At 40.4% G+C, this 21538-nt stretch overlaps 1 protein-coding gene across 1 annotated transcript; it reads right to left on the bottom strand.

The window, feature by feature from the left end:
* Positions 1-2359: 2359 nt before the first annotated feature.
* LOC134802128 (uncharacterized) lies at positions 2360-15167 on the bottom strand. The gene is made up of 9 exons (XM_063774720.1): positions 14982-15167; positions 13959-14121; positions 10139-10252; positions 8306-8490; positions 7724-7837; positions 7035-7149; positions 5334-5406; positions 4079-4290; positions 2360-2722 (listed from the first exon to the last, which is right to left on the bottom strand). Exons 1-9 carry the CDS (start codon positions 15164-15166, stop codon positions 2360-2362), a joined length of 1524 nt encoding a protein of 507 aa, XP_063630790.1. The 5' UTR covers position 15167.
* Positions 15168-21538: the final 6371 nt, after the last annotated feature.

Genomic DNA, 21538 nt, shown 5'->3' with positions numbered 1-21538 from the left:
TTTCTCTCCTGTGGGCAATAGTTAACAGCTTGTGGGCATGCAAGCCATGATTTTATCATAGTTCTCTAAATAAAAGGAGGACCTTTTCACGTGGATAAGGGTTAAATAAGAAAATTAACCTTTATAGCCCTTAACTCTTGTATATGTCTACAGGAAAGACATAACACAGTGATCTGTTTGACCCAATGCGACAATGCAAGACTAAGATTAGCTTAAGATTAATTACGATTCATAAGAGCTTGTTGCTAGGCCTACATGAATAAAGTATATTTTGATTTTGATTTTTGATTTTATATTGAAAATTACCTACTCTAAAAGTCCAACCCCTGTTTATAATCATATGAGGATGAATAATATTTGTTTTGATTACGTACAGACACGATGACGATAATAAATATTTTGTCGATTATAAAAGTCGTTATCGATTTTTTGTATCCCATCACTGGTGTTATATACGGCCTGTGCGGCAAGGGAAGTATATTCCCGTAAAATTAAGGGTTTTGAAAAACGCCTATATCTTTTGGAATTTTATACAGATCCGCGGGCGACGGCAGCTGTATATACACAAGGATATAGTCTATTGATCAGAAAGACATTTAGTTCAAATCGATTATATTCCAGGTCTGTAAGGACCTCTAAAGTCAGGACATGGTACGGGAAAATATAGGTCGTGCCGCAAATCTCGCTTTCTCAATACGGGAAGTATATGCCTCGTATAGCACTGGCAGTAAGTTTGGGTTTTACGCGACCGCACCGAATGTGTTATTTAGGGAGCAGTAGCCTTTAAAAACCATCTCACCCCCTGTCATCCCTTCTCTCCCCATTCATAATCCGACTCTCCTCGCAATCCCTTCCCACCCCATTTTACGGTACTGAAATTAAATTACAGATATAATTTTAACCTAGGGAATTATCTTAAATACTATAGTCTCATCACATTGTGTCAACCAAAATGTTAAGGCGGAATTCCACCAGAGTGCGCGACAAGCATTTTTGTACTGAATACGCTTGTGCTGCAGCCATTGCACCGCACACTGGTGGAATCCCGCCTTTACTAGGTAGGTAGGTAAGTAGGTACTTAGCTTTACATCACCTTATAAAACAAAGTCCCCCGCCGCATCTGTCTGTTTGTGTGTTTGTTCGCGATAAACTCAAAAAGTACTGAACGGATTTTCATGCGGTTTTCACCTATCAATAGAGTGATTCTTGAGGAAGATTTAGCTGTATAATTTGTTAACCCGTGCGAAGCCGGGGCGGGTCGCTAGTGTTTTATATGTCTCCCACAGCCACATAAGCTACGAACAGTACGAAAGCACTATTAAATGTGTTTCTTAAGTTCTTTACGACCGGTCTGGCCTAGTGGGTAGTGACCCTGCCTATGAAGCCGATGGTCCCGGGTCCGAATCCTGGTAAGGGCATTTATTTGTATGATGATACAGATATTTGTTCCTGAGTCATGGTTGTTTTCTATGTATTTAAGTATTTATACATTATATATATCGTTGTCTGAGTACCCACAACACAAGCCTTCTTGAGCTTACTGTGGGGCTTAGTCAATTTGTGTAAAAATGTCCTATAATATTTATTTATTTATTTATTTATTTCAATTAGCCTCTGTCACAGTCTACAGTATATAAAACAATACAGTCATTCGACGAAGCCGTCGTCGCAGGGCAATCGTGCGAGTGCGCGGGGTGCGCGGGGTGGGTCGCGCGCACCCGACCTGCATCATCGCCAGTGTTAATAGCTCGGTACTACTTACAGGGCGTGTGTTACAATTACTTGAAATGTGCAGTTTTTTGGGCAGTTGTGTCTGTGCCAACCCTATTTTGTTCTTGTGCGGTGTCGGCATTTGTTTACGCAAACATCAAAGGCGTCGGTCCACTGTTACTTTTTACACTGTGACTCTTGTAGATACATAAAATTATCACCACACGCGTAAAGGTTCTTTTTATTGTTCAAAAACTGATGAGAAAGTTGCATTTTATCCACAGAGTGGCAGTCATTTTATGCAAAGTTGTTTCCTATGTTGGCTGGTTGGTAGAATTTACTTTTTGAATGATTTGATTTGGTTTGATTTTGTTTGAGTTTGACGTTTTACAGTTTGACGTGTGACATTTTCCTCGCGTTGACGTGGTGAAAATTTTAAAAAACACTCGGTGGCAATATTTATTTAACCTTGCCTTGGACAACTCGCAACGTTCAAGATTCCACTTTTCGAACCACTCGCTACGCTCATAGTTCAATTTTGGAATCTTTCGCTCGCTCGGGTATCAATATTAGCACGAGCAGTTAAACAACAACTTTGCCCCCTAGTGAAACAAATAACTATTGTATTACCATTACCTTTTACTTCGTCTCACTCTTCTACCTTTTTATCAATCTCTTCCTTTTTATTAATCTCTTCCTTTTTATCAATCTCTTCCTTTTTAACAATCTCTTCCTTTTTAACAATCTCTTCCTTTTTATCAATCTCTTCCTTCTTCTCAACTTCCAAACTTTCCTTCGCCTTCCTCAAAGACGCCTCGTCTATGGAGCTTCTCGATAACTGCCTGAGAATATTCTCGAAGATTCTCGGCGCACTCTTCGTGTTCGGTAGAGAAATATCCGTCTGTGTGGTGACGGTCTCGCTTCTCTTTGCCTCTTTAACTTCGGCGGGTACGTTTGTCTCTTTCAGGTTTAGTGTCATTGATTTTTTCCTTTGGCCTTTTTCTGTGTCAGCCTGAAACAAATAAAATAAATAAATAAATATTAGGACAATTTTTACACAGATCGACCTAGTCGTCCTAGCCCCACAGTAAGCTCAACAACAAACAAGGAACACAAACAACAAACAAACAACACAAGAAACAAGGAGAGCACAATTTGATTAAATATTTTGTTAAAACTAAGTCTTCACCAATTTAGCTGCAGAGTGTGCACATGTCTAAACGACAAATTATATTTAGAGGCACTGCCCACTTTGTAGCTGCAAATAGTGTCACCATTTCAGCAATATTGGCACATTTTGTTTTGTTTGTTGCTGTTTGTATGTTTCAGTTTGTTGCCGGTCTCATATTGGGATACCCTTCTCCAATTGAGGGGGGACTTAAATCTTCTCGAGGCAGAGGAGTAGGGCTGGAGCCGGTGTAGCTTTATTTTTACGTTCATAAGCGCATTGTAATATGCCTACTAAACTATCTTTGTCTTTATCATTGCAGGGGAAAGTAGACCTATTTGGTTATTTTTCCGGTTTCCTCACGATGTTTTCCTTTAAGTACCTAGTGTACCTACCTACCTACCTAATGAGTGCATTATCTGAATAAACTGTTATCTTATCTTACTTACCTCAGACTCAACGTGCAGTTCTTGCACTTTATCCGGTTCTTCCTTCGCTCTGGATCTCCTCTCTATGGCTGTACTGTATAGTCTGTATCTTTAGGTATTTAAATAAAAGTAAACAAACAATTTGTAAATTTTCGGGTAGTTATAACATTGATTGCTTTTAACCGACCAAATACAAAACCGCCTGGATCAGTCACTGAACGACCTGACTTTAACCTACATTATTTGATCATGTAATGTTTTCATCTACCCTCAACTGGCTTGAGGCGCCATTTGAGGGTAGATTTTGTTTACTTTTATTTAAATACCTGAAGATACAGAGTATAAGTGCGTTCTCCAGGATATTTTATTTTATTTTATTTTTATTTTAATCGGGATGCTTACTGCCTAATTATACATAGGTTAATAGACTTATCTACTACTATATGCAAATTACAAGCTTCCACATATATACATATATGAACATATATATTATATATATGAACGCATTTTATGATGTTCTCTGTCTCTCAAGGAGTTAGGAGAATTATAATACTTACAAACGTTCTCTACTGTGCTACTAGATAATGTACATCGGTATCTAAGTATCTTTTTATTCAAGGGGACATTTTCATATTCTGCCTCTGTATATCTTCTGTGTTCGCGGGATTCTATAGACATTTATAACTTACTTGCTATATATATTCACAGGTATCTTCTTATTTTGACTAGCCAAGGGGATGTAAAATAGCGATATACAATTATACAGACATACCTCAGTCTCAACGAGCAGTTCTTGCACTTTATCCGGTTCTTCCTTCTCTCTGGACCTCCTCTCTATGGCTGTACTCAGCACGTTGCCCAGGATATGAGCGCATTTGATGATGTTCTGAGTCTCCCGGGGGGTGAGGTGGAGACCCTCGTTCCGGATGATGCTGTTCACGTTCTTCAGGTCTTCCGGGGAGCGCTTGCGGGCTTCCGAGAAATCTGGAATGTATTAGGTTTAGACACAAAATAAAGGATGACTCACGTTAGACCGGGCCGTGTCCAAGCCGGAGCTTTCGGGGCATCGTTTTTATGGAAAGCATCACGTGATCGCCTGTCTTGTCATGTAAAACTTAATATTGAACTATTCACCTTCATAGTACCTAGACAAAGAAACAACACGGTCACATAGACGCTGTAGGTTAGCATTACCAACTACTAGCAAGTTAGAACAAGAAAAAAAGCGCGTATTGTATGTGTATTAATATATTCAATAAAATACCAGCTGAAATGAAGATATTGCCTACTAAGGATTTCAAAAAGACATTGTATAAAATATTAATTGACAATTGTTTTTGCAGTATAAACGAATTTTTATTGCATACGTTTTAAAATGTTAATTGACATCTAAAGATCTTTTATAATTATCCTATTTAATGTATTTTTTTTGTACTAAAATTTTCATTTTCATTTCAGTATTTTCATGTTTTAAATATTGTTAGTTGATGGTAAATTATAATTAATCTTGTAAATATAATATAATGAACTTTAAATGACAGAGCGATCTTACTGACAACTGTTTTCACACGTCTGCCTAGACTGAATGTATCATGGGACGCAATGCTTGTAATTTAAGATCTTATAATACCATATGCTCATTGTGAATAAACGATTTCATTTCATTTCAAAAGTAAGACCCGGAAGTTCCGGCCCGGACACAGCCCGGTCTAACGTGAGTCATCCTTAAAGAATAGTACTAGGGTTCCGTACCATTACGCAAAAAACAGCAAAAAAAATCACGTTTGTTGTATGGGAGCCCTACTTAAATATTTATTATATTCTGTTTTTAGTATTTGTTGTTATAGCGGCAACAGAAATACATCATCTATCACGGTTCATGAGATACAGCCTGGTGACAGACAGACAGATGGACAGACAGACAGACGGACAGACAGACGGATAGCGGAGTCATAGTAATAGGGTCCCGTTTTTACCCTTTGGGTACCTACCTACGGAGCCCTTTTAATGTGAATGTGGTTGGTTACCTAAATCTGCCAAGTCGATATTCTCCGTTCGATACGGCGTCGGGCACTGGTCGTAATAACTCTTCATTGGAACCTGGAAACAAATGATTGAGATTAATAGTTTTGGCGATAGGTGGCCTCTATATAAACGGACTTTAGTACATCTCTAGTGCCCCCCCAAACCCTCCCCACCCCCCTATAAAGCCCCACCAAACCAGAACAAAACACTGATTTAAACTTTCACGATTGTTACACATTTATTAAATTGTACAACGGGACTTAGGGCCACTTGCACCATCCCACTAACCCGGGGTTAACAAGGTAAAACCTTTTTTTTTTGACGCAGGGGAAATGGATTTATGCATTCACCCCCTGGCTGGGGAGGCCCATTGGGGGGTGATATGTGGGACTCGCTCCTCCCGTAACTCCCTCTGCTAGTCAGAGGGAGGGGAGAAGAATACCCACTAAAACCCCTGCGGCGTTTCCGTCTATGCCGCGAGGGGTGTGTAATCGCAAGCACGTCACCACGACACCCCCCCCTAACCGGTTAAACCTGGAGTTACCATGGTTACCAGTACAATTTGACACTGGGTTAACGGTTTAAGCGGTTAACCCCGGGTTAGTGGGATGGTGCAAGTGGCGCGTATTTAAGTTTTAAGATTTACCTCTGACTTTTCGAGGACGGCGTTGTCCCCGCGCATGGTCTCGGAGAAGAGTGAACACTGGCTGAAGTTGACATCAACATCTTCTAGCCGCGTGACTAAAATACGCGATTAAGTCGTACAATTGTACTACAATACCGTTGTACAATTTAATAATAAGACCAGAACAATACATATAACTCTTTAAACTCTCGTGTTTTGTACACATATTTAATTACACAAACGGGTAAAATTATATCGCGGTAGACCCGTTTGTGTAATTAATAATGGCTCCTCTACACGATGGGCCAGCGGACTCCAAGGGACGCAGCCATGCGGTAGAATGAGATAGCAATATCACTTGCTCCCTCTAACTCCTCCACTCTCGTGTCGTGTCCCCTCCACTAACACCCCCTTCTTACCTTAGCAATAGAGTTGTTATAGTTGACCCAGAATGTGTTCCACTCGCCGTCGGCCCGCCGGGTCTCCTCCACTCTCGTGTCGTGTCCCCTCCACTAACACCCCCTTCTTACCTTAGCGATAGAGTTGTTATAGTTGACCCAGAATGTATTCCACTCGCCGTCGGCCCGCCCCTAATAGACCCCTCTCCTCCCCTCCACTAACACCCCCTTCTTACCTTAGCGATAGAGTTGTTATAGTTGACCCAGAATGTGTTCCACTCGCCGTCGGCCCGCCGGGTCTCCTCCGCTCTCGTGTCGTCTCCCCTCCACTAACACCCCCTTCTTACCTTAGCGATAGAGTTGTTATAGTTGACCCAGAATGTGTTCCACTCGCCGTCGGCCCGCCGGGTCTCCTCCGCTCTCGTGTCGTCTCCCCTCCACTAACACCCCCTTCTTACCTTAGCGATAGAGTTGTTATAGTTGACCCAGAATGTGTTCCACTCGCCGTCGGCCCGCCGGGTCTCCTCCGCTCTCGTGTCGTCTCCCCTCCACTAACACCCCCTTCTTACCTTAGCGATAGAGTTGTTATAGTTGACCCAGAATGTGTTCCACTCGCCGTCGGCCCGCCGGGTCTCCTCCACTCTCGTGTCGTGTCCCCTCCACTAACACCCCCTTCTTACCTTAGCGATAGAGTTGTTATAGTTGACCCAGAATGTGTTCCACTCGCCGTCGGCCCGCCGGGTCTCCTCCACTCTCGTGTCGTCCGAGTCCTCTAGCCAGGTGCTGACGCAGCAACTGGAGTAAATAAAATAAAGTGACGTAAATTTATTACATAACATAGGCTAGTGGCCCAACTGGGCCACGAAGGGTTTTGGATTAAGGGAATTAATTGGCGCTGAGGAGGACTAGGAGGAGTAAAGAAGGTACCAGGCCGCGTAGCCAACATGCCAATGGCTTACGCTCCGTAGCGATCGAAACGCAACTGTCTATGTCGCACAAATATGGAAGAGTGATAGAGAGACGCCAAGAGTTTCGTTATGCAGTGTCCTCATTTTTGTAAAAAAAAACATTTATTCACGGATCAGCATATTTTTACATGATAGGTACAATCTCCGCCAAACTGTATAACAGTTTGTTGGCAGAAATAGGCTCCTCTTTTTACATACTGTTTTTAGGCTATTTTACTTTATTTAGGTATTTAAACTATTTTTAGATACTAGTATAAGTTACATATCTAAGTTCATATAACATGACATTCTTTAACTTAAGTTTATCCTAGTTTGTCAAGATATATTTTGTTTCATATGGCAACCCTAACTTTAGGGAGTTCAACTGCCTCTCCTGTTAATAGATATAGATTTAAGGTTACCTAGACAAGTCCTGACTGCACTCCATCTTGGTCTGCGCTGGAGAGGTCTCCACCGAGGATTGAGAGTACTCGGGAGACACTGAGGAGTAGTCGGGCTCTGTCGACGGTCCGTGCCTGTGGAATTATACAATAAACCTAAGAGGATAGGGGACGATGCTTCTCCATACAAACGTAGTTTCCTTTCTGGATATTACGGTTTTTAAGAACATATTGAAAATATTTCGACACAATTTGATGAAGGTCGTTATGTGAACCACAGCTACTATGCCCCATGGTTTATTTTTTTTTTCAAATTTTAAATTATCATAAAAATTAGGAGTTTTTCAAAATTTGTACAGAATTTCTGTTTCGCTCCTATAATTCTTACAAAAAAAATAACAGTCAAACGAAGGGGTTTTTTTTCTGTAGGTATTTAATGTGATTATTAGCTTTTATCTCAATTACTCCGAAAATATTATATATGGGACTCTTGTCCTATTTACTGGGATCTTACCTTAAACAGACACTAGGCGGTTACGAGCTGACACTTCACCCAAACTCTGCCCACTTTGCCCACTCTGGTCCCACAAGCTGTTCTCTCACCTGTAACTGACACTAGGCGGTCTAACCACGCTGACGCTCCTCCCAGTCTTCTGCCCACCCTGCCCACTCTGCCCACTATACTTGGAGGGTTGCGGGAGAGACGCTCTTTTCTTCGGGGTGGATGTTGCCAATGCGCTGAATTTATTTACGCCGTATTTTGAGTTAGCGTCTTCAAAATCTGATACCTGGAAATCAGAAAAGATGATAATTTATAAAATGACTAGCCTTTTTCATCAGGGATGTTGCGAATATTCGCATCCGCATCCGCGGAACATCCGCAATATTTTCAACATCCGCATCTGCATCCGCATCCGCATGAAATCGATGCGGAGCTCATGCGGATGCGGATGTCGACCAAGTCGGTAACAGGAACGTCTTAGCGGCGGCGTAAGTGCTAGGTAATTTCGTCATTATACCTATATAACGAAATCGTCTAGATCCCGAAAAGTCGGCTAAGTTACTGTTTATTAAATAAAACGCACCTATATTCTTGCTCAAATAGTTCAAATACTAAACGTTTAATTTTTTAAATAAAAATTACTAAAAATGTAATATTTGACGTTTTTTAAGTACCAAATCTTGACATCCGCATTCGCGGATGTAAGGCTTTAAATATCCGCATCCGCATCCGCGGAGGTCAAAAAATCTGCATCCGCAACATCCCTGCTTTTCATGCGACTGCGTCCGCGTTTTCATACATTTTTCTCCAACCTAATTGAATCTTGCTTGGTTGATTGATTGGTTAAAGGATGACTCACGTTAGACCGGGCCGTGGCCGGGCCGGAGCTTTCGGAGCTTCGTTTTCTATGGAAAGCACCACGTGATCAGCCGTCATAGAAAATGACATGTCGGACGCCTCGTCCCGGGCACGGCCCGGTCTAGCGTGAGTCAACGTCAACCTTAACACATTCACTGCCCCCGACGCACATGTGCGTCCACCATCATACATGTTTGTTCCTAGGCCACGCCCCCTGGCAGTGAATGCGTTAAGGCTGCCTTTTAAAGGAGCGTGCGGGAATCAACATATATAAACTGTGGATAAAAAATAACTGCATTCCCGTTCCCAGGGAGGTTATGGGATTATACTGAGCCACTTTTACTATGGGACCAACTCACGAAAAAAATCAAATGTACCCTCCCATAGAAAATAGACCAGCTAAAATGTATCAAATAGCCCAATTTTTTTGCCATTATGGGGTTGGTCCCATAGTAAAAGTTGCTCAGTATAATCCCAAAACCTCCCTGGCAACGGGAATGCACTTATTTTTTAGCCACCCTGTATAGCATCCGTTGTGAGTTGTAATCCAGCGGAGTAGAGAAGAAAACCAATTCAATGCTATTGGTTACCGCCCGTCTCCACTCATCTTCGCTCATCGCCGCCTCAGTGGAAAGGCAGCCTTAAATTTCTATAAGGGATTATATTTCCCACAACGATTTTGAACTTTATTACATAATGATAGTGTTCAATTTTGCGTAATTACAAACACGTCTTATGGCCGTTAAGCGGTTAGAAAGTTTCAAAAATAGCGAAATTTCCACATTGAAAATTTTTTCTCTCTATTTTGTATAGGTACCAAATTTTTCCGTTTCCAAAATGGAAGTATCCTTAATTTCCTACGAAAATTTCCTGTAATTTCCGAGAACTTTTCCAACTTTTTTAAACTTGCCGCATATATAGATGGTCAAGCAAATCTTGTCAGTAGAAAAAGGCGCGAAACTCAAATTTTCTTTGAGACGATATCCCTCCGCGCCTACATTTATCAAATTTGCCGCCTTTTTTTACTGACAAGATCTGCTTGACCATATGTACTGCACATATGTAAGTGTAGGTACCTGACTGAGTTCCAAAGTCATGTCTTCCATCGACGTGTCTCGCTTAGAAGACCGGGACTCGTTGGACAAGGTCTTCGGAGATGGTTTCTGGGTCCTCGGGGTCCCCAGGGAAACCTAGGCGAAATGAATGACAGGTGAAATGGAAAGTGGGTGACTATAACTATCGGCGCCATTCGGGAACTGAATTAGAGATTCACTAGATATGAAATAGTAAAGATATGTGACGTTCCACGGCAAAAGGTACCTTTGCCCCGGCTGAATATTGGAGCGGCGTTAATAATAGCGTAAGCGCCAGCCGCCTTAAGGTACCCATATAACCATTCCAGTCGCAGAATCACAAAGTGGTAACTAAATGTCAGATGTGTCGTAACAGAGTCCACACAATGTGTCTAGAATTGTTTCGAAACAAAGTGTCGTCGCCGTGTCTACACTTTTCCGTAACAAGGTGTCGACACATTTGTGTGCACTTTGCGTGCGGTTTGCGACTAAATCTGACAGCAAATTTGTGACAGCAAATGTCAATATAAAATACCTCTTGAAAACCAAGGTTTGTCAAACTACTATTAGTGTCTCGTGTGCTCGTAATTCTAGTAAGTCATCATGGGCAATGCAAATGATAATAATCGACCGAAACCATATAAACACCCAACACCCGTCAACCTTTTACAGAAAAGTTTTTAAAGAAATTCAATAAGCTACTTAGGTCAGGCAACGAATGCTCCAAAAGTTGTAGAGGGAAATGCTCGGAACACAATTTTTGACTCCGTAACTCGGTTTGACAAGTTAGGAGGTGAACATATCAAAAGTCCCCGGCCGTAGCCCTTGAGCGGGGGGGAGAGAGGGGGCTTTGAAGGTCCCATTTTCCCGTTTTTCGATTATATCTCGGAAACTATGCATCTCAGCGACATGGCCACTTATACAAAATGAAAGTTAATATAATTTGTTACAAGTTTATTCAGTCAATTTTTTCGATATGTTGAATAGTTTTTGAGATATCCGCTCTTGAAAGTTTATTTAGGGCTCTCAATTTTATCTTGATATATCTATATCAGTGAAGGTGCTAGGCCGTGTTTGGTATCGTTTTCGTATAAATCTGGGGTGCTGAATCCATTTAAGATATCACATTGACACCATTCCACAAAATAAAAATAAATCTTTTTAGGGTTCCGTACCTCAAAAGGAAAAAACGGAACCCTTATAGGATCACTCGTGCGTCTGTATGTATGTCCGTCTGAATACACAAAATAGTTCTTTACCTATAGATGACAGGAAAACCTATTAGAAATGTGCGGTCAAGCGCGAGTCGCATTTTGGATTCCAAAATGGTCATCAACTCATCATTTTCGAAAGCGGGGCCCCCTAAAACCTATAAAACGACATACATGACGACTTTTATGACATAGTGCATGGCCGCCATCTTGGAATCCAAAATGGTCATCATTTTCGAAATCTGCGCCCCCTAAAACCTATAAAACGACACCCATGACGACTTTTATGACATAGTGCATGGCCGCCATTTTGGAATCCAAAATGGTTATCATTTTCCTAAATCTGCGCCCCCCAAAACCTATAAAACGACACCCATGACGACTTTTATGACATAGTGCATGGCCGCCATTTTGGATTTCAAAATGGTCATCATTTTCTAAATCGGGGCCCCCTAAAACCTATAAAACGACATCCATGACGACTTTTATGACATAGTGCATGGCCGCCATCTTGGATTCCAAAATGGTCATCATTTTCTAAATTGGGGCTTCCTAAAACGTATAAAACGACATCCATGACGACTTTTATGACACAGTGCATGGCCGCCATTTCGGATTCCAAAATGGTCATTATTTTCGAAATCGGCACTCCCTAAAACCTATATATCGACACCCATCTCGACTTTTATGACAAAGTGCATGGCCGCCATTTCGGATTCCAAAATGGTCATTATTTTCGAAATCGGCACTCCCTAAAACCTATATATCGACACCCATCTCGACTTTTATGACAAAGTGTTTTGCTACCATCTGCATGCAAGACATTTCTATTATTTTTACGTACAAAAATGGCCCCCTGTCAACTTTCAATCGAGATTTAATCGACAATTTATTCGATTAATATTCAGATTAATTCAATTTCAATCTATGTTAGGTCGACTAAACTAATCGCGATTAAAATTTGAGAATTAACTTTTTTTATTCCATTAATTAGTCGAATAAACAGTTAATCGATTAATGCCCATCTCTGACCTCGGCATTTTTACACTTTGAGAATATCTGAAAACAAATCAACACAAGGAGCCATTTTGCAAATCCAGTAACATACCAGTAACTTTGTTATTACTTTTGACAGCGCGTGTCATGTGTCAACACAGAGTCGACACAAAGTCGAAACATTGCAACTACTTTGTGACTGCAATATTTCTCAGCCTTAAACCATATTTATACATCATAATTAACAAGTTTCGTAGTATGTAAAGCGTTATTTCTGTTATTTAAGTATAGTATACGCATCGAAGTACTAAAAATGCTTCAAATAATATAGTTATGAACACAGGCACTGAGAAGTAAACAATTTCATTTCCGGCTAAACTAAAACAATGTGGTGGCGCGTTGATTATATTACACTTAGTTTATCAAATCACTCGAGCAGTTTAATTCCCCATAATAATTTAAGTCATATTGTAATATAAATGCAAACAATATATAATTACGTCTTGTAATCCGTTTTAGAGATGGCGTATTAATGTCACTTATTTTTATTTAAGTATTTTTCCATCTGACAGTTTCCATTTGACAGGAACAAAATGAACGAATGAACGAATGATTTTGGCATAAAGTAGTCGCAAACCCGAAACAATGTGTGCACACGGCGACCACACTTTATGTCACTTTGTGTCATGTGTCGACCCTTCCCCATTTCTGGTAACTGTGTCGACACGGCGACGACTCTGCGACTGGAATTGTGACCGAAACAGACGGTGTCGACACAAGATGTGTCAACACCGCGTCGTAACGGCGACTGGAAATGGTTGTATGGGTACCTTTTGCCGTGGAACGTCACATATCTTTACTATTTCATATCTAGTGAATCTCTAATTCATTTCCCGAATCGCGCTGTATACTAAAAGATATTAAAGGGAGAAAATAAATTTTAAGGTCCCCTTTTTAAATATTGATCCTAGCGAAAAAGTTTGAATTGCCCTTTTTTGTAGGTTATGTAAATTATTCATGTAATAAAACATTTTTTGCTATGGCCACCGTTTAAGAGTTACGAAAAACTAGAAAAAGGGACCTTATAACCCCCGTACCCGTTATCTTCACCCCCACCCCCCGGTGCTTTTAGTATCTTGTTTAATACGGTATTTGACTGTATTTAAAATAAATTATTTTATACCATGCATGAAATAAAGCACCAGAAGATTAATAGAGAAACGTAAACGTCAGTTATTTTTAGACAGAATTTATATTTTAAAACCCGGATAAAACTATAAAGAGTATAGGTAATTTGATTCTGACGTCAGGACGTCACATGCTAGTGATTCATATAAATTCCATAGTAGCAAAATCGTTTTGACTGTTCGAAAAAAGAAACTGATTTGACTAGTAGTCAAATACCCTATACACCATTCCCTACAACCATGCCAAAATTGGCTATAGGTACACATTCGTGAATCCAAACATTGCCAATCGGGGGAAATATAATTATTTGCCCCGATTGGATTCCTTTGATAGAATCAAATCTGGCTAATAGTATTTAGCCAGATTTGTAAAAATGTCTCAAAAGTGGTGAATTGATTGTGATGCCTTATCCTAGGTCCAAGTCTTACCTGACTAAGCTCCAGTGACACATCGTCTTCCAGCGAAGTCTCCCGGCTCTTGGATGACTGGGAGTCGTTGAGTCTCCTTGGCGAGGGGGGTTTCCTGGTCTTCGGGGTGTCGAGGGAGGGGCGGCGGCGGTACGAGCCCGGGAGGGAGTTGGCGCGGTCTCCCCTGGTCAATGAAAGAAGTACTTATAATTCAACTTTATTGCATAAATAAAATAAAAAACCGGTCAAGTGCGAGTCGGACTCGCACAACGAGGGTTCCGTACTTTTTAGTATTTGTTGTTATAGCGGCAACAGAAATACATCATCTGTGAAAATTTCAACTGTCTAACAGTTTGTCTATCACGGTTCATGAGACACAGCCTGATGACAGACAGACAGACGGACTGTGGAGTCTTAGTAATAGGGTCCCGTTTTTACCCTTTGGGTACGGAACCCTAAAAAGAAAGAATGTTTTATTCACAACACAACCCTTGACAACAACACAAGCCTTGTTGAGCTTTAACTGTGGGACTAGGTCGATCTTGTGTAAAAATTGCCCTGTAAATATTTTGTCGCATAAATATAATTAGAAAACAAATCCAAGTATTTTATTAAGTGTTTTATCACATTACCACGAGGTGTCACAGAGACACTAAGTCCATCACTTAACTAAACGCCTAGCAAAAAAATAGAGCAAAGCTGTCGATAGTGTAGATTCACAATACATTAGATACATACGAGCAGCCGCGTGATTTTTATGAACCGTCAAATTTCTGTGAAATTGTGACGTTTAAAATAAAATAACACTAGCATAGTTTGTGCTATCAAAATCGCTGCCGAGTTAGCTTGGACTGGCTCTAGATATATTTTATCAAAATGGATTAAATAGATACGTTGGGATTTTTTTTATAAAAAAAAAGGAAAACAAAGCGGCATAGTCGCTATTCTGAAGTAGCATGACAAATACGAACGTTTCCGAGAAAATACGATGGAAAACAATAATGCACTAAATCTGTACCTACCTAATTAATATATTATACATACTTCTTTAGCAGCTGTTTCCCAGTAACAACAAAGTCCAAGTTCTGCGGCTTGGTAACCTTCTTCGGGGTAGAGGTAGCGGAAGCAGGAGGGGACTTCTTCTTCTTGGAGCCTCTAGAAGACGCCGAGCCGCGTCGCGAGCGCGGGTCCGGGTCGTAGTCCGTCGGCCAGCGGTCGTTGCGCTGCATGCTAGAAGGAGAAAGAAGGAAAGTAAAACCTCAGAGAGACCCCAAACTACTCAAACAAGCGTCTTTTGAGCATCGGAATCCTAAAAATTGCACTCTAATCAATCAATTAAAGCATTTATTTTCAGGCTACTCTACTAAGGCCCATAGATACATACCTTACAAACTAACATATATATACAATGATAAAAAACTTAAATACTAAAAAATAATTTTCGTGACGCAGTTTTCTGTTGCGGCGTCACTTGCTCTGGTGTAGGATTCGGCAGATTCCCACGGAACCGCCGAAATATCACACCCTTCGGCCAGAAGTCCGTGCTCGCGATGGCTTCCAGCAGCGGCCGCGGCACGCGCACCACAAACGAGACTAAACTACAACTACTAATATATAAAGAACTTCAACCTGGACTTAGTTTAGCAATTAAGTAGGTAAATAAACGCCAAAAAATAATAATAGAGCAATGCTGTGGATAGTGTAGGCTTAGGGTAGGACAATTCAGTTCTAGCACAGATTTATTGCATAACTGTTTTCCATCGTATTTTGTCGGAAACGTTCGTATTTGTCATGCTACTTCAGTCAACTTCAGTACTTTTTGTATCGAGACTGACTGAAATAGCAAGACACCTTCGTACGTTTCCGTGAAAATATGAAGGAAAATAATTATACACTACATAGTACATGTGCAGTTTTTAAGAGTGAAAATTTTATATCTCCGAGACCACGGGGTTATGCCGTCAACGAAACGTCCGAGGTAATTTTAAAGCTTAAGTACGGTACTATAGGCGATTGAGTCCCGGTAAAGTAAATGATATGGAGTCAAAATCTTACTCACATGTATGTATGTCTGTCAACTGCTGTGCAAGGGCGGTGCTACACTGCGCGCGGGGCGCGACACGCTTGGATGAGTATTGGTAAGGCTGTGGACAGAGCCATGAGAGTAGCGATTCAGGATTGAAGGTAGTTTTTAGGGTTCCGTACCCAAAGGGTAAAACCGGGACCCGTCCGTCCGTCCGTCCGTCCGTCCGTCTGTCACCAGGCTGTATCTCACGAACCGTGATAGCTAGACAGTTGAAATTTTCACAGATGATGTATTTCTGTTGCCGCTATAACAACAAATACTAAAAACAGAATAAAATAAAGATTTAAATGGGGCTCCCATACAACAAACGTGATTTTTGACCAAAGTTAAGCAACGTCGGGAGTGGTCAGTATTTGGATGGGTGACCGTTTTTTTTTTTGCTTTTTTTTTGTTTTTTTTTTGCATTATGGTACGGAACCCTTCGTGCGCGAGTCCGACTCGCACTTGCCCGGTTTTTAGTAATTTGTGACATTTGTGTATTGCAAAATAATATTGTTTTCCATCGTATTTTCTCGGAAATGTTCGTATTTGTCATGCTACTTCAGTCAACCTGTAAAGTATACTGATACTTTTTGTACCGAGCCTGACTGAAATAGCAAGACACAATCGTAGGTACGTCTCCGTGAAAATACGATAGAAAATAATGATGCACTACATATATATGTAACTGTGATGCTGATGACATCTAAGCAGGGATGTAACGGATGTGGTTTTATCGGAACCGAAAACGGAAACAGATGTTTTCAATTTATTTTAACGGAACCGAAAACGGAACCGAAAACGGAAACGGAACCGAAAACAGAAACGGAAACGAAAACGGAACCGGAACCAGAATCGGAGCCTGACTTTTTAACGATGTAGTCGTTTTCCCCTTTCTAGAATAAACCTTCAGACAAAGTTTACACTTAGCCGTGTCCCCACTAACTTCATCAAAATAGTTCCAAATCGAACTTGATTTCTGCTTCATTGTGCGTTTTTTTACACACTAAAATTCACCACACACACTACACTGACTGTCAGTAGTCAGTACACAACAGAACACATACGATTTTTATTTTAATAACACGAATAAAATGTACGCCGCCGCCGCGCGAAGCATTGACATCCGTTATAACTTCCGTTTCAAACATAACGGAACCGGAACAGAAACGGATGTGTAGTACCAAACGGAAGTTCCGCCTTAACGGAAACGGAACCGGAGCTCCGTAACATCCCTGCATCTAAGTATATTACTGTATACTTACAGGGCGATCAATCCAAATGGGTCAGTAAGTCAGTATGGAGTGGTCAGTAAATCTGTTCTTAGGAATTAAATGGCGTCGATTTTAGATTTAATAATAATGACATTCAAACTTTTTTTTTAACTCTCATACATAACCGGGAATCGAACCTGGTCAATATCCTTTATGTAATCGCGTGAAGTATTCGTTTGTATAATTGATCCTGAAAGTATAAGGACAAAATTTTGCTAAATCTTGTGTAAACATTAGACTGAAATGCCCACAATTTAAATAATTTGCTAAATGTTGTCATTAATATGAATCGGTCATCATTATGAATCATTTATCTGAATAGACCACTTATGCATATCTTATCTGCATCGATATTATGCATTAAAAATGCGTTTTGTTTAAAATTAGTACGCATTCGTTCAGCGAGCGTGCCAATTATTTCTTGGATGAATTTGAACATTTACTAAAATAAAATAATTATCTCATTGTTGAGTTTTCTTTCAATTACTTAAACAATAGTAAAAATGTGTTCCTTGTGACTTATGATTCGCACCATCAACAATAGCAACGAAAATACTTGCAGAATTTATAGGTACCGTATAAATTCTGCAAGTATACCTAACATTGTTTACAGAGACTTCGACCAGGTCCGATTCCCGGTTATGTTAAAAAAACCGGGCAAGTGCGAGTCGGACTCCGTTCCGTACCATAATGCAAAATAAAAAAACAAAAAAAAAAGCAAAAAAAAACGGTCACCCATCCAAGTACTGACCACTCCCGACGTTGCTTAACTTTGGTCAAAAATCACGTTTGTTGTATGGGAGCCCCATTTAAATCTTTATTTTATTCTGTTTTTAGTATTTGTTGTTATAGCGGCAACAGAAATACATCATCTGTGAAAATTTCAACTGTCTAGCTATCACGGTTCGTGAGATACAGCCTGGTGACAGACGGACGGACGGACGGACGGACGGACAGCGAAGTCTTAGTAATGGACCCTATTACGTTTTACCCTTTGGGTACGGAACCCTAAAAAAATTGAATACCATTATTATTAAATCTAAAATCGAAGCCATGGTTCCTAAGAACAGATTTCGATATCTCTCATAGTTTCTGACTTCTCCATACGGACCCATTTGGATAGATCGCCCTGTATATTACCTATTTATCTCGCTATATTATATACTGAAGTAAGTGTCATATAAAACTAAAGACTAACCCCCTTATTCATAAAACTTTACGGGCCTGATTTAGTTAAATTATGTTTTATCCCTTTCTTACGAATACATAAGTCAAAATGACAGATAAAGACAAACGATTCATAGCTAATTCAGGCCAGTAACGCGTTTATGATAACGCCAAAAGTATCTCAGTGGCGGAAAAAGGAAATAAAGAAAGAAATTCAAAAGTATATAATTCTTTAGCTACACGAACTCACGACTCCAGGGCTATAACCGCGAAAATCGAAGTTCGCAAATTGCATGCATCTTTCTCTGTCACTCTAATTAAGCCTTCATTGGAGTAAAAGAGAAAGATCCCCGCAATTTGCGAATTTTGGTTTTCGCGGTAGCCTCCCATGATACCAGGCCGCGTAGCCAACGTGCAATCGTTAACGCTCCGTAGCGAACGAAACGCAACTGTCCCTGGCGCACTAGTGTGGAAGAGTGATAGAGATAGATGACTACGATACGCTACGGAGCGTTAACGACATCATTACCAGCATACCAGCCTACTGCATTTGTAAACTCGCTTCCGCCTGTGTTCCCGCCCCCGCGTCGCTCGTGAGCGTATCGCGGCGCCTAATTATGGCGGCGGGGTGAGCAGTGGCGCATGCAACAGGTCGGTAGGGAGGCGTGGAGCCGCTTTGTTTATATATAATATAAAAATAAAAATAAAATATTACAATGCCAATCCGCGAAATAATAACGTGCTAGTCAATCAGTGCTAAAATCCGTTACTTACACTTACTTGCGTATTTGCATGCAAAAAATAAATAAATAAAAACCGGCCAAATGCGAGTCGGGCTCGCGCACGAAGGGTTCCGAGCCATTACGCAAAAAAACGGAAAAAGTCAAGTTTGTTGTATTTAAATATTAATTTTATTCTGTTTTTAGTACTTATTTGTTGTTATAGCGGGAACAGAAATACATCATTTGTGAAAAAAATTACTGTCTAGCTATCCCGGTTCATGAGATACATATATACGCAGGAGGATCGGCGGATTTGCCGCTAAGATTTCAACAGGCGCTATCTATTAATCCTTCAACCCTCTCCACACCCGCCGCTGTCCGCCTGAGTGTACCTCAAATTAACCTTATAAACCTAAACATAGACCTTGTGATCGATACCTATGTTTTGACAAGTCGTATGTCTAGTCTATACACTTATTTGGTGACGGACCTTAAATGCGCGATGGTACCTATAGCTGTTCGGAATCATCTCCTTTGTCACACTTTTTCATAGGAAAGAGATAGGTATTTAATTTAATATTGTACTGTCACAGCTCTTAATATACTTAATACTTATTTCGGGATGAGACCCCCCGTCTTGGCATGACTGGTTGCCGTGACGTAATATCGCTGCCCGAATATTACAGGGTTTTATGTTTCACCTTTATCGAACTGTGAACATTGTCATAGTGACATTAAGTCGAATTTCAACTTTCTTGAAATTGTAACATAGAACCCTGTAATAATATTGGGCCAGAGATATGTGGATTTCATGATTTGAGTAAGCTAATTTAAATAATATTTTTTAACTTCGTCGTGAAATTTTTAGGAATATTTGTTTCCGTATTAGTTTATAGATATTCTAGCCTAGCTCAGGCTTGCTTATACAATACAAATAAGGCCTGTCCAGACGGGGACAATTTTTCGCGAATCTGATTCAATTGTCCGATCAGGCCGTGCGACGCAATTTGGCCACTTTCACCAATTTTAAATTTATGGTGATATTTGAGCGCTCTAAATTAAAAAAATGCCCCGAAACGCGAATACTACTCACAAATTGGAATTCTTGCGTCCGCACCCCATTTTATCGGACAATTTAATCAGATTGGTGAAAAATTGTCCCCGTTTGGAAACGCTTTTACTGATTACCAACCGCCTCAGTTTTTTCCTATAAATTCAATGGTATTCACTCGACTACTGAATCCAAAGCTAGAAAACCTGACCAATAAATAAAATAACAAATGGCGCCCAATCCATTCGCTTAAACCTTTCGTTGGAAGAAAGCGAAACCGGATAGAAAACGGAAGGTCGTCGGTCACCACACCGGTTTTGTACATACGGGCGGACACACATACGTACATATATGTTGTTGAGAAAACAGAATAAAGGCGGGGTTATACTACATTATACAGCCTACAGTTTGGCGAAATAAAGTTATGCATAAGAATAAACTAGGGTTATGAAGAGGCCTAGGCAAGAACAAGATGACAATGGTTACGAACCGAAATAAATGTCATACGAAGGAAATAAAAACCGGACATGTGCGAGTCGAACTCGCGCACGAAGGGTTCCGTACCATTACGCAAAAAACGGCAAAAAAATCACGTTTGTTGTATGGGAGCCCCACTTAAATATTTATTTTATTTTGATTTTAATATTTGTTGTTATAGCGGCAACATAAATACCTACATCATCTGTAAACATTTCAACTGGTGACAGACAGACAGACGGACGGACAGACAGACGGACAGCGGAATCTAAGTAATAGGGTCCCGTTTTTACCCTTTGGGTACGGAACCCTAAAAATATTTATTTCTATTATAAGGGGAAAAGTTGTTGTTTAACCCCTCGTGCTGATACCTGAGCAAGCAAGATATTCCAAAATTGAAACAGCGTAGCGATATAGTTCCAAAAGTGAAATCTTGAGCGTCGCGAGGATTTCAAACCCTTGCGTGAGTTGCGGGGTTAAACAAAGTATATTTATCAATTAAAATCAAACCTTCCAGAAAAGCGTATTCCCATGTCAAAGGCCGGCAAGGCACTTACAACCTCTCTGTTGTTGCAGTCGTTCATGAGCGGCGGTAATCGCTTTCCAACAGGCGATTAACATATCGTCGGCTAAGAGTGTAACCTGCTAAATCCATTTTTGAAATTGATTGATTTTTTAACTTGTACATACTTATAGTTGGTCAAGCAAATCTTGTCAGTAGAAAAAGGCGGCAAATTTAAAAAATGTAGGCGCGAAGGGTTATCGTCCCATAGAACATTTTAGTTTCGCGCCTTTTTCTACTGACAAGATTTGCTTGACCGACTATATATACAAGTAGGTACAAC

This window comes from Cydia splendana, chromosome 24, assembly GCF_910591565.1.
Source record: "Cydia splendana chromosome 24, ilCydSple1.2, whole genome shotgun sequence".
NCBI lineage: Eukaryota > Metazoa > Arthropoda > Insecta > Lepidoptera > Tortricidae > Cydia > Cydia splendana.
The sequence above is the reverse complement of the archived record's forward strand: the minus strand, read 5'-3'. Positions and strand labels throughout refer to the sequence as shown.

Coding starts and splice junctions, on each gene's coding strand:
- LOC134802128 (XM_063774720.1), bottom strand. CDS start 15,166: ATGCAGCGCAACGACCGCTGGCCGACGGACTACGACCCGGACCCGCGC. Junction 8,491..10,138: donor TGACTTTGGAACTCAGTCAG/GTACCTACACTT, acceptor TCTGATTTCCAG/GTATCAGATTTTGAAGACGC. Junction 7,150..7,723: donor TGCAGTCAGGACTTGTCTAG/GTAACCTTAAAT, acceptor TATTTACTCCAG/TTGCTGCGTCAGCACCTGGC.